This window comes from Oncorhynchus masou, chromosome 2 (assembly GCF_036934945.1).
Source record: "Oncorhynchus masou masou isolate Uvic2021 chromosome 2, UVic_Omas_1.1, whole genome shotgun sequence".
NCBI lineage: Eukaryota > Metazoa > Chordata > Actinopteri > Salmoniformes > Salmonidae > Oncorhynchus > Oncorhynchus masou.
Window position 1 is genome coordinate 28,810,398 of NC_088213.1, and position 14,238 is coordinate 28,824,635.

The 14,238-nt window shown below is 44.0% G+C and overlaps 1 protein-coding gene across 1 annotated transcript; it reads left to right on the top strand.

The window, feature by feature from the left end:
* The first annotated feature begins 681 nt into the window (after nt 1–681).
* LOC135558317 (intestinal mucin-like protein) lies at nt 682–10,474 on the top strand. Its single transcript, XM_064992058.1, has 19 exons — nt 682–1,239; nt 1,360–1,565; nt 1,697–1,868; nt 1,989–2,236; nt 2,518–2,701; nt 2,860–3,043; nt 6,721–6,893; nt 7,002–7,071; nt 7,167–7,288; nt 7,486–7,517; nt 7,841–8,009; nt 8,173–8,277; nt 8,429–8,469; nt 8,677–8,799; nt 8,932–9,030; nt 9,124–9,252; nt 9,461–9,500; nt 9,702–9,825; nt 10,028–10,474. Exons 1-19 carry the CDS (start codon nt 927–929, stop codon nt 10,239–10,241), a joined length of 2,748 nt encoding a protein of 915 aa, XP_064848130.1. The 5' UTR covers nt 682–926; the 3' UTR covers nt 10,242–10,474.
* The last annotated feature ends 3,764 nt before the right edge of the window (nt 10,475–14,238 follow it).

Consider the following 14,238-nt stretch of genomic DNA (forward strand, 5'->3'; position numbering starts at 1 on the left):
CCACATCTGAGTCAATTTCAACTACATCCACAAAGCCACCTAAAGAAGTCCCCACGGGCCCAACAACCACTTCCACCACTGTAAATGTTGAAACCTCTACTTCAACATCACAGCCCACAGCAACAGGTGAAGAAACATCAGGGCCAGTTGTCATTACATCCAATCCCACTACTTTAACAACAACAACAATTGCACCCACAACAACGACACCTAGCACGGGTGGAACAACAAGTATTGAAGAAACCACATCTGAGTCAATTTCAACTACATCCACAAAGCCACCTAAAGAAGTCCCCACAGGCCCAACAACCACTTCCACCACTGTAATTGTTGAAACCTCTACTTCAACATCACAGCCCACAGCAACAGGTGAAGAAACATCAGGGCCAGTTGTCATTACATCCAATCCCACTACTTTAACAACAACAACAATTGCACCCACAACAACGACACCTAGCACGGGTGGAACAACAAGAATTGAAGAAACCACATCTGAGTCAATTTCAACTACATCCACAAAGCCACCTAAAGAAGTCCCCACGGGCCCAACAACCACTTCCACCACTGTAATTGTTGAAACCTCTACTTCAACATCACAACCCACAGCAACAGGTGAAGAAACATCAGGGCCAGTTGTCATTACATCCAATCCCACTACTTTAACAACAACAACAATTGCACCCACAACAACGACACCTACCACAGGTGGAACAACAACAGTTGAAGAAACCACAAATGAGACAAGTCCATCTACAAAACCACCTAAAGAAGTCACCTCAGGCCCAACAACCACTTCCACCACTGTAAATGTTGAAACCTCTACTTCAACATCACAGCCCACAGCAACAGGTGAAGAAACATCAGGGCCAGTTGTCATAACTTCCAATCCCACTACTTTAACAACAACTACAATTGCACCCACAACAATGACACCTTCCACAGGTGTAACGACAACAGTTGAAGAAACCACAACAGAGACAATTCCATCTACATCCACAAAGCCACCTAAAGAAGTCACCACAGGCCCAATTACATATTCCACAACTGCTGAAGTTGTAAATTTGACATCACAGCCTTCAACAACAAGTACAGAAACAACAGAGCCAGTTGTCATCACAGGCCCATTAGAAACAACAAGAAATCCTTCAGCATCGCCACAAGTGATTATTACACCAACATCACAAGTAGTCACCACCAGCCAGTGTATGTGCTATGTTAATGGGACACAATATCTACCAGGTAACATGTTATAAATGTCATTTAGACAATCAAAATCAATTTTATTTCACTTATCATTTAATTTAATTTTCATTTGTAGTAAAAGGAAATGTTATAACACTTGCCTTTCTTAACAATCAGGGAACCTAGTGTATAATGTGACTGATGGTTCAGGGTGGTGCTTCACCGCTTACTGCAAAGCAACGTGTCAAGTTGAAGTGGAATCAAATCCATGTCCTTCCTCTACACCACCCACTGTTTCACCCACAACGTCAGAAGAGACAACGACCACACCACCAACAACTCAATCCTCCCCAGACTGCACTAGCATTCAGCCACCAAGAAAGGTCATTTTAATAAGGTTTTTAATAATAAAATGGGTGAATGGGTATATTTGTCTTTGTGGTGTAATGCTTGTGTGTTCAACCCTGTGTGTGCATGTTTGAGTAATTGCTTTCCCTTATCAAATCAATGGCAGAATGGAGAGTCTTGGCAGCTGAATAGCTGTACCACAGCAATTTGCCAGGACGGCGTTGTTGTCTATCTACCAGTAAAATGCAAGCCAGTGGAGCCACTACAGTGTGAGAATGGTCGTCCACCTGTCAAGGTCTATGATTCAACTGGATGCTGCTTTACATATGAATGTGAATGTAAGTGACAACATACAACCCAACAATCTGAGTGAAAATAAGACATTAATGATCATTAGTTTTCATTGTCCTGTGTCAATAGCTTAGCTTATTATCAACTCATATTTTAACATGTTGCAGGTGTATGCAGTGGATGGGGTGGATCTCACTACATGACATTTGATGGAGTATATTACAATTTCCAGGAGAACTGCTCATACATCTTAGTGAAAGAAATCAACTTCAAATACAACCTTACCATTATTGTTGATAATCACTACTGTGGAAACGCCGACAGTGGATTCTGTCCTCAGTCCCTTATCATTCACTACAATTCCTATGAAGTGATTCTTACCCAGCAGAGATCTGGTGAAACAACAGAAAACGTGGTAACTATTTAAAGAATATCATTCCCATTGCTTGTATTTTTCTATGCTGCTGCGTTTTTATGCTGCTGCGTTATCATGCATTATTAAAATCCCATAACTTTAAATGAAAACATTTAAAGTTAACGGGGTTAAAAAAAAAACCAATAACGGGGTTAATATTGTCATGTTACTACTTTCAAGATAACACATGACTCAACCATTGTCATGTTGTCATGTTACTACTTTCAAGATAACACATGACTCAACCATCTAAATGTGTATCCATTTTTGCACAAATGCAGGTATATGTCAACAGTAAACGAATCTACCCAGCTTACAGAATGGGTGACATTGCTCTAACAAGTACTGGTGTGGAGGTCGTGCTGGAGATCCCTGATCTTAAGGTTCAGGTGTCTTACAAGGGGTCATCATTTAGCATCAACCTTCCTTACTCCCTCTTCCAAAGCAGCACAGAGGGCCAGTGTGGTGAGTATTATAAAAGAGGGTCAATATACATTTCACAGTTTCAAACTTTCAGTAGATGCTCCTATCGAGACCACCCTATAGAAATTGCATACAACAAAAAACGATGGCCTGGCCTTGCTAACTAGGTTTTACACTATGCAATATCCCTATTTTTCAAGGTACCTGTGATAATTCCCAGAAGAATGACTGCCAGTCCCCTAATGGTCAGATACAGAGCTGCTCAGTCGCAGCTAGCCAGTGGCTAATTCCAAACCAGGACTGTCCAACTCCTCCAACAGCACCACCCGCAAGCACATCCCCTACCCCCTGCAAGACAGCCGTTTGTGAAATTATGAACAGCAAGTAAGGAACATATTTTTACATTTACATTTAAGTCATTTAGCAGACGCTCTTATCCAGAGCGACTTACAAATTGGTGAATTCACCTTCTGACATCAGTGGAACAGCCACTTTACAATAGTGCATCTAAATCATTTAAGGGGGGTTGAGAAGGATTGCTTTATCCTATCCTAGGTATTCCTTGAAGAGGTGGGGTTTCAGGTGTCTCCAGAAGGTGGTGATTGACTCCGCTGTCCTGGCGTCGTGAGGGAGTTTGTTCCACCATTGTGGGGCCAGAGCAGCGAACAGTTTTGACTGGGCTGAGCGGGAACTGTACTTCTTCAGTGGTAGGGAGGCGAGCAGGCCAGAGGTGGATGAACGCAGTGCCCTTGTTTGGGTGTAGGGCCTGATCAGAGCCTGGAGGTACTGCGGTGCCGTTCCCCTCACAGCTCCGTAGGCAAGCACCATGGTCTTGTAGCGGATGCGAGCTTCAACTGGAAGCCAGTGGAGAGAGCGGAGGAGCGGGGTGACGTGAGAGAACTTGGGAAGGTTGAACACCAGACGGGCTGCGGCGTTCTGGATGAGTTGTAGGGGTTGAATGGCACAGGCAGGGAGCCCAGCCAACAGCGAGTTGCAGTAATCCAGACAGGAGATGACAAGTGCCTGGATTAGGACCTGCGCCGCTTCCTGTGTGAGGCAGGGGCGTACTCTGCGGATGTTGTAGAGCATGAACCTACAGGAACGGGCCACCGCCTTGATGTTAGTTGAGAATGACAGGGTGTTGTCCAGGATCACGCCAAGGTTCTTAGCGCTCTGGGAGGAGGAAACAATGGAGTTGTCAACCGTGATGGCGAGATCATGGAACGGGCAGTCCTTCCCCGGGAGGAAGAGCAGCTCCGTCTTGCCGAGGTTCAGCTTGAGGTGGTGATCCGTCATCCACACTGATATGTCTGCCAGACATGCAGAGATGTGATTCGCCACCTGGTCATCAGAAGGGGGAAAGGAGAAGATGAATTGTGTGTCGTCTGCATAGCAATGATAGGAGAGACCATGTGAGGTTATGACAGAGCCAAGTGACTTGGTGTATAGCGAGAATAGGAGAGGGCCTAGAACAGAGCCCTGGGGGACACCAGTGGTGAGAGCGCGTGGCGAGGAGACAGATTCTCGCCACGCCACCTGGTAGGAGCGACCTGTCAGGTAGGACGCAATCCAAGCGTGGGCCGCACCGGAGATGCCCAACTCGGAGAGGGTGGAGAGGAGGATCTGATGGTTCACAGTGTCGAAGGCAGCCGATAGGTCTAGAAGGATGAGAGCAGAGGAGAGAGAGTTAGCTTTAGCAGTGCGGAGCGCCTCCGTGATACAGAGAAAAGCAGTCTCAGTTGAATGACTAGTCTTGAAACCTGACTGATTTGAATCAAGAAGGTCATTCTGAGAGAGATAGCGGGAGAGCTGGCCAAGGACAGCACGTTCAAGAGTTTTGGAGAGAAAAGAAAGAAGGGATACTGGTCTGTAGTTGTTGACATCGGAGGGATCGAGTGTAGGTTTTTTCAGAAGGGGTGCAACTCTCGCTCTCTTGAAGACGGAAGGGACGTAGCCAGCGGTCAGGGATGAGTTGATGAGCGAGGTGAGGTAAGGGAGAAGGTCTCCGGAAATGGTCTGGAGAAGAGAGGATCTACTTCAACATCACAGGATAGGGTCAAGCGGGCAGGTTGTTGGGCGGCCGGCCGTCACAAGAAGCGAGATTTCATCTGGAGAGAGAGGGGAGAAAGAGGTCAGAGCACAGGGTAGGGCAGTGTGAGCAGAACCAGCAGTGTCGTTTGACTTAGCAAACGAGGATCGGATGTCGTCGACCTTCCTTTCAAAATGGTTGACAAAGTCATCTGCAGAGAGGGAGGAGGGGGGGGGAGGAGGATTCAGGAGGGAGGAGAAGGTGACAAAGAGCTTCCTAGGGTTAGAGGCAGATGCTTGGAATTTAGAGTGGAAGAAAGTGGCTTTAGCAGCAGAGACAGAGGAGGAAAATGTAGAGAGGAGGGAGTGAAAGGATGCCAGGTCCGCAGGGAGGCGAGATTTCCTCCATTTCCGCTCGGCTGCCCGGAGCACTGTTCTGTGAGCTCGCAATGAGTCGTCGAGCCACGGAGCGGGAGGGGAGGACCGAGCCGGCCTGGAGGATAGGGGACATAGAGAGTCAAAGGATGCAGAAAGGGAAGAGAGGAGGGTTGAGGAGGCAGAATCAGGAGATAGGTTGGAGAAGGTATGAGCAGAGGGAAGAGATGATAGGATGGAAGAGGAGAGAGTAGCGGGGAGAGAGAGCGAAGGTTGGGACGGCGCGATACCATCCGAGTAGGGGCAGTGTGGGAAGTGTTGGATGAGAGCGAGAGGGAAAAGGATACAAGGTAGTGGTCGGAGACTTGGAGGGGAGTTGCAATGAGGTTAGTGGAAGAACAGCATCTAGTAAAGATGAGGTCGAGCGTATTGCCTGCCTTGTGAGTAGGGGGGGAAGGTGAGAGGGTGAGGTCAAGAGAGGAGAGGAGTGGAAAGAAGGAGGCAGAGAGGAATGAGTCAAAGGTAGACGTGGGGAGGTTAAAGTCACCCAGGACTGTGAGAGGTGAGCCGTCCTCAGGAAAGGAGCTTATCAAGGCATCAAGCTCATTGATGAACTCTCCGAGGGAACCTGGAGGGCGATAAATGATAAGGATGTTAAGCTTGAAAGGGCTGGTAACTGTGACAGCATGGAATTCAAAGGAGGCGATAGACAGATGGGTAAGGGGAGAAAGAGAGAATGACCACTTGGGAGAGATGAGGATCCCGGTGCCACCACCCCGCTGACCAGAAGCTCTCGGGGTGTGCGAGAACACGTGGGCGGACGAAGAGAGAGCAGTAGGAGTAGCAGTGTTGTCTGTGGTGATCCATGTTTCCGTCAGTGCCAAGAAGTCGAGGGACTGGAGGGAGGCATAGGCTGAGATGAACTCTGCCTTGTTGGCCGCAGATCGGCAGTTCCAGAGGCTACCGGAGACCTGGAACTCCACGTGGGTTGTGCGCGCTGGGACCACCAGATTAGGGTGGCCGCGCGGTGTGGAGCGTTTGTATGGTCTGTGCAGAGAGGAGAGAACAGGGATAGATAGACACATAGTTGACAGGCTACAGAAGAGGCTACGCTAATGCAAAGGAGATTGGAATGACAAGTGGACTACACTTATCGAATGTTCAGAACGTTAAGCTTACGTAGCAAGAATCTTATTGACTAAAATGATTGAAATGATACAGTACTGCTGGAGTAGGCTAGCTGGCAGTGGCTACGTTGTTGACACTACACTAATCAAGTCGTTCCGTCGAGTGTAATAGTTTCTACAGTGCTGCTATTCGGGGGCTAGCTGGCTAGCTAGCAGTGTTGATTACGTAACGTTACGTTAAAAGAACGACAATAGCTGGCTAGCTAACCTAGAGAATCGCTCCAGACTACACAATTGTCTTACATATCAAACTAAGTTTGAGAAAGGGAACAAGCACACAACAGGAATGGCTAAATGATAATTCACTTCCTAATGTGTTTTATCAATTGTAATGTACATTTTCTGTCATGTTAATTTGCTTGTATTTGAAACTTGTTTCTATCATAATACAGGTACTGTTCCATTGGCATTTCTGGTTAAAGGTTGCACTCCATGCATCTCTCTAAATCACTATGTTCTTTTCTGTCGAAGGGTCTTTGAGGAATGCCATAAAGCGGTTTCTCCTGATGCCTTCGTTCAGGCCTGTAGATCAGATGTCTGCTACAATGCTAATTCTAGCTGCTCTAGTCTGGAGGCGTATGCATCTGAATGTGCAAATAAAGGGATCTGCATTGAATGGAGGAAGTTCACCCATGGAGAATGTGGTGAGCTGTGAATCCAAGCATAGTAGTTATGCCACAAATTCATAGGCAGCGACTTAAACATTTTTTTGCTGGTGTTTAGCATAACTGTGACCTATTTTTGTCCTGCAGAGCATACATGCCCAGCCACTAAGGTGTACATGCCATGTGGTCCAGCAGTTGAACCAACATGTAATACCAGGTAAGCTTTAGTCTGATTGGATGTCATATGAATTTCCTTCATATTCTTTTAAATAAATGATCTCCTGTATAATCCCAAACCTATTTTGTACGCAGATATAATGAGAAGTATTTGAACAACCAAACCCAAATGATCAATAAGACGAAGGAGGGTTGCTTCTGTCCATCTAAAACCGTCTTGTTCAGCACCTACTCTGATACTTGTGTGGTCTCCTGTGGTAAGAATGGGTTATGGGTCATTTTGCAGGTAGCTATCAATATAAGAATTAGACATTTCTGTACTTTTTAAAGTTGAATTCAGCATGAATCACGGTTTACTGGCTTTATTTGTAATGGAAGAGTTAAAAAATGTGGAGGTGTGAAGAACTTGACCCCAACTACAAACATTTTAAACACACCCGGTATTTATTTTCAGGCTGCACCGGACCTGATGGCAACCCCCAAATGGTAAGAATTTCCTCCATCTAAATATTCTCCAGATATTCATTCTCACATAGACATATCATGAGATGCATTTCACGTGAGTCAGGAAACTCACATACTTAGGATGGATACTTTTCATTGATAGGTCTTGTCCTCTTTATTCCTTCCAAAGAACAGACCAGAAAATGTTTAATCTCTGAATAACCACTTCCAACCCATTCCTTCTCACCTTATGATGGTTCATATTAACTGCCATGGTTAAATCCAGTTCATTGCAGAACAACAACATTTGAGTTTGTCTTTTCTATCTATGTATTGACTTGACATTACCCTGTTTTTCCATTAAGCCTGGTGATACATGGGAGAGTGGTTGCCAGCAGTGCACCTGTGACATGGACTCCATGATTGTCCAGTGCCAGCCTATCACCTGCCCCACACCAGCCACACCCATCTGCAATGAGACTGGTTACAGACTGGTGAACAAGACAGAAGGCTGCTGCCAGAAATATACATGTGGTGAGTGATGGAACAGACCCTTCAGTAAATCATTAGAAAGCCAACTCTTATTCATACAGTACTAGACCAAGATTATCTGAAGTGTTGTGTATGGTCATAGGGGTTATTTGACCCTCTATCGGCGTGTCTTTTAATCACTTCTCATTGGTTACCTCTGTAACAGAGTGTGATGCACTGCTTTGCCCCAAAGTCATGATGGACTGCCAGCCAGGGTGGGAGGCAATTATAAGCACATCCAACTCAAGCTGCTGTCCAGAGTATACCTGTGGTAAGACCCTTTGATTTTCTTCATCAGCGGTTTAGTTAGTTCATTGACTTTGTAATTCCCAGGTATCACTGGTTTGAATTACGTTTGTGTTAACTATGACATGAATCACTGGTATCACTGACTGGTTCCTTCTCAATGTGTGTCTGTTCAGTTCCTAAGGGTGTATGTGTCTACAATAACATTGAGTACCAGGTGAGAATAAATCATTTCAAATAATTAAATTCAACAAGCTTCTGAAAGACACCCACACACATAGCTTGAGATAAGCTGTATTGTGTTTACTGCCCTCATAATTGGATGCATTATACTATAGAACTGCTCCCTTTGCACTCTGACCCTCCTCTATTCAAACAGTCTGTTATTTTGGAGTACAACGTGTGTCTCTCTCTTTCACTCCAGCCTGGTGCTGAAGTTCCTAAAGGAACATGTGAGAATTGTATCTGCAGCTCAACCATGGATCCTAGCACCAAGCTCAACAACATTGTGTGCACAAATATCTCCTGCGACACTACATGTTCACAGGTAGTCATGTCTCTCTTAACAAACATGATACATGGATTTACGTATTTATAAGAAACTTGCAGTAGCCTACTCTGAAGGCTTATGAAGTAGGTTACCAATGATTTACTAATATACTCTCCATGCTCGTATTAGGGCTTCCAGTATCAGGCCATACCTGGTCAGTGTTGTGGGAAATGTGTACAGACAAGCTGTGTGGTTAATATGCCAGATAAGACCAAACACACTATTCAGGTGAGTACCACAAGAGTGTATGAGGATGCATAATCTGTCTGCATGATCTGAAACTCCATCATAATTCTTCATCATCTTCTCCTTGTGCGACAGGTGAACGAAACATGGTCACCACCTGGTGACAAATGTGTGATGTACACGTGTGACAAAAGTGATGACCAATATATACCAGTAGAGGTGAAGACTGTGTGCCCTGCATTCAGCCCAGAGATCTGTGTCCCAGTGAGTTTCTGTCCTATCTCACCTCCTTCTTGGGGACAATCAACACTGAAGTTACACTGTTTCCCATTCTCACTCAGAATGTTACTATGATTTGTAGCGCTCGTGGGTCATAGAGATAGATGTTTCAGTAACATTTAGAATGGAAGGGAGCTCACATAATGTATACAATCTGCCGCTTATAAATCATCTCTCCTATTTTTCACTGCAGGGCACAGAAAAGACAGATGCAAATGGATGCTGCAAGACTTGTAAGTAACACGTCCAGCCAAATCATTCCTAATAACCACCTATCTACTGGTTAATAATAGCATGCTATGTCACCTAAATAAGACCAACAGGAAACATTGTGTGCCTACCTACTGGCCAAAAATGTATATGTCAGCTGTTTCTGCTTCATCTACTGTCATACTGTTTCAAACAATTACTCTTGATGCATCTTTCCTGACCAGGCACAGAACGCAGGAATGTCTGTGAGATGAAGTACACCACCACTAGCATTGTCATCAGTGGTTGTGTGACCGCTGAGCCTGTGGAGATCAATTCCTGCTCAGGAAACTGTGGAACCTCTTCCATGTAAGTACCACGGATATTGAACGCAGCACTAGTCAATGTCATGCAGGCCTCAGTCAGTCCTCATCTATTCACTGTCTAGTGTGCCCTTTATGAACTCGAAGCCAATTTGACTTACTTATTGTTCCTGTGCTCATCTTGTCCAGACAACCCAGGGAATTCAAGCCCTCTTTTCAACTTGTCTTGTGTTTCTGTGAATGCGCAGGTACTCAGCAGAGGCGAACACCATGATGCACTACTGCTCCTGCTGCCAAGAGGCGACTACTAGCCAGAAAGAGGTGGAGCTGCTCTGCCCTGATGGGTCAAAGGTCAAGCACTCCTACATGCACGTTGAGTCGTGCGGATGTCATGTCACAGACTGTGATGCAAAAATGACCGCCACCCCGGGAACAACCAGACAGCGCAGGAGGAGGCGCTAAACGTCTCGGGAGACAACATCGGAATTGTTCTCATGACATTGAATGTTTTAGTGCGAATTTGTTTTCTTGTTACGTTTTAATTCAATCTGTCATGTCAGTGTATTTCTACAATCGGCAGCACTTAGTATTATGTTCTTATACCTTCATTGTAGAATGAAAGTATTTTCTATGATAAATGTAGAGGGTAATCTTTTTTTCTCATTTGTAGTGATTAATAAACAACAGCAACATCATGTGCTTCTGCATGTTCCTTTTGCTCTTTGAGCCATTCTCACAATCCTTCAAGCTATTCACAGTGACCACTATAACAGTAACATTGTACTACTTAGAAGTATGTACAGGTAACTGGCAAAATAACAGTAACAACATAAAGTGTCCTAATAGGGCGTTGGGCCAACAGGAGCTGCCAGAAGAGCTTTAATGCAGCTTGGCATAGATTCATCAAGCGTCTGAAACTCTATGTTGAGGTATGCGACTCCATTGTTCCACAAGAAATTCCATAAATTGGTGTTTTGTTGATGGTGGTGGAAAATGCTGTCTGAGGCTTCCCTCTAGTATCTCCCATACATGATCAATTGGGTTGAGATCTGGTGATAGACAGCCACGGCATATGGTTTACATCGTTTTCATGCTCATCTAACCATTCAGTGACCACTCGTGCCCTGTGCATGAGGGCATTGTCATCTACTCCCATCAGGATATACATTTTTCACCATACTTTAGGTTGGTATATTCATGCAACAAAACCACCAGTAAGCCACAAGTTAAGAAGGTATAGAAAATATGTAGACAGAATAGGGTAGTGGTGTTCCTGTATCATTGACAACATGGTGACGTGTAAAGGGGCCATCTGCAGTTCAGACAAAAACGAAGTGGATACCCCGCCTCTATTTTGTTAAAAGCTGGGGGATGGGGCTGTAGAAATGTAACAACTCTCAAATTCACAAACAGCTATGGATGTAAGGACCGACCATCCATAAGATCAAAATGATTCTTTAAGGGCCAGACCCAATCCGACCACTTTTTGCCCACTATATGCAAGTTTTGAAGGCAATGTTCCAGCGATCGCAAAGACCACAATAACGTTAAACGCAGCATATGTCAGCTTAATCGAAAGTTACCTTTATGTCAATTGCTATGTAACACAGATCGTCCACATTCCAGACTGAATCTAGGCCTTAATCATGTTGAGTCTATGTAGGTTTGTTTACAATTATATTGTTTATAAACAAAGAAGTAAAACAAGCTTATATGTTGTGTTCTGTTGGGGTATGACAGTTGATCTAAGATCATAAGTCATTTTTAGTTATATTCTTCAAAAACCAATGGGTAAATTTCAATTATTTTAAAGTCCAAAAATGGCATGGAAACAAACCAGTAGGTTGAGATATACACTACAAGACCAAACAAATGCAGATAAAACATTTATTTCCATAATGTGTCATTCGTAAAGGAAATATTGGAATTAACTGCAAATATAATGTAATGCCCATTCAAACCAGATAACCCATTAAATTGCTGTAGCACATAGCATTACAACAGAATCAGAACAACCTTCCTAACTTACGCTAAAGTGCCTTTGAACATAATTGTGCACATTGATCTAAAAGGACTGCAAATGTGAAATCAATGATATGCTTTCTTTAGCTTAGGAAGGTACATTTAAGTAGAAATAAGTAGACTGGCTAAATGTGTAAGAGTTAAATGGATATGCCTGGCTAACCATGACACATTCATGTTCAACATATGTCTATGATAATGGTATATGTGTGAGAAAAACTGAGAATTATACAGTACTGTGTAAAAGTTTTAGGCGGGTGTGAAAAAATGCTTTAAAGTAAGAATGCTTTTAAAAATAGACATGTTAATAGATTATATTTATCAATTAACAAAATACAAAGTGGGTGAACAGAAGAAGAATCAAATCCATATTTGGTGTGACCAACCTTTGCCTTCAAAACAGCATCAATTCTTCTAGGTACACTTGCACAAAGTCAGATATTTTGTAGGCATACAGTTGAAGTCGGAGGTTTACATACACCTTAGGCAAATACATTTGGCTAAGGTGATGCCATCTATTTGGCTAAGGTGATGCCATGATGCCATCTATTTTGTGAAGTGCACCAGTCCTCCTGCAGCAAAGCACCCCCATAACATGATGCTACCACCCCCGTGCTTTACGGGTGGGATGGTGTTCTTCGGCTTGCAAGCCTCCCCCTTTTTCCTCCAAACATAACGATGGTCATTATGGCCAACCAGTTCTATTTTGGTTTCATCAGACCAGATGACATCTCTCCAAAAAGTACGATCTTTGTCCCCATGTGCAGTTGAAAACCGTAGTCTGGCTTTTTTTATGGCGGCTTTGGAGCAGTGGCTTCTTCCTTGCTGAGCGGACTTTTCGCACCAAAGTACGTTCATCTCTAGGAAACAGAACGCATCTGCGTGGTCCCATGGTGTTTGTACCTGCATATTATTGTTTGTACAGATGAAAGTGGCACCTTCTGGCATTTGGAAATTGCTCCTAAGGATGAACCAGACTTGTAGAGGTCTACAATTTATTTTCTGAGGTCTTGGCTGATATCTTTTGATTTTCTCATGATGTCAAGCAAAGAGGCACTGAGTTTGAGGTAGGCCTTGAAATATATCCACAGGTACACCTCCAATTGACTCAAATTATGTCAATTAGACTATCAGAAGCTTCTAAAGCCATGACCTAATTTTCTGGAATTTCCCAAGCTGATTAGTTGCACCGTCAACTTAGTGTATGTAAACTTCTGATCCACTTGAATTGTGATACAGTGAATAATAAGTGAAATAATCTGTCTGTAAACAATCGTTGGGAAAATGACTTGTGTCTTGCACAAAGTAGATGTCCTAACCGACTTGCCAAAACTATAGTTTGTTAACAAGAAATGTGTGGAGTGGTTGAAAAATGAGTTATAATGACTCCAACCTAAGTGTATGTAAACTTCCGACTTCAACTGTATAGTCAGGTGTATGATTAAACAATTATACCAAACAGGTGCCAATGATCATCAATTCAATATGTTGATAGAAACACAATCATTAACTTAAACAGAAACAGCTGTGTAGGAGGAATAAAACTGGGTGAGGAACAGCCAAACTCAGCTAACAAGGTGAGGTTGCTGAAGACAGTTTACTGTCAAAAGACATACACCATGGCAAGACTTAGCACAGCAACAAGACACAGGGTAGTTATACTGCATCATCAAGGTCTCTCCCAGGCAGAAATTTCGAGGCAGACAGGGGTTTCCAGATGTGCTGTCCAAGCTCTTTTGAAGAAGCACAAAGAAACGGGCAATGTTGAGGACCATAGACGCAGTGGTGAGCCAAGGAAACTTACTGCAGCAGATGAAAGACACATCATGCTTACTTCCCTTCACAATCGGAAGATGTCCAGCAGCTCAGAATTGGCAGAAAACAGTGGTACCCTGGTATACCCATCTACTATCCGGAGAAGTCTGATCAGAAGTGGCCTTCATGAAAGACTTGCAGCCAACAAGCCATACCTCCAACGTGGAAACAAGGCCAAGCGACTCAACTATGCACAAAAACACAGGAACAGGGGTGCAGAAAAATGGCAGCAGGTGCTCTGGACTGATGAGTCCAAATGTGAAATATTTGGCTGTAGCAGAATGCAGTTTGTTCGTCGAAGGGCTAGAAAGTGGTACACAAATGAGTGTCTACAGGCAACAGTGAAGCATGGTGGAGGTTCCTTGCACGTTTGGGGCTACATTTCTGCAAATGGAGTTGAGGAATTGGTCAGAATGAATGGTCTCCTCAATGCTGAGAAGAATAGGCAGATACTTATCCAAAATGCAATACCATCAGGGAGGCATCTGATTGGCCCCATATTTATTCTGCAGCATGACAACGACCCCAAAACATACAGTGAAAATCATTAAGAACTATCTTAAGCGTGAAGAAGAACAAGGAGTCCTGGAAGTGGCGGTATGGCCCCCACAGAGCCCTGATC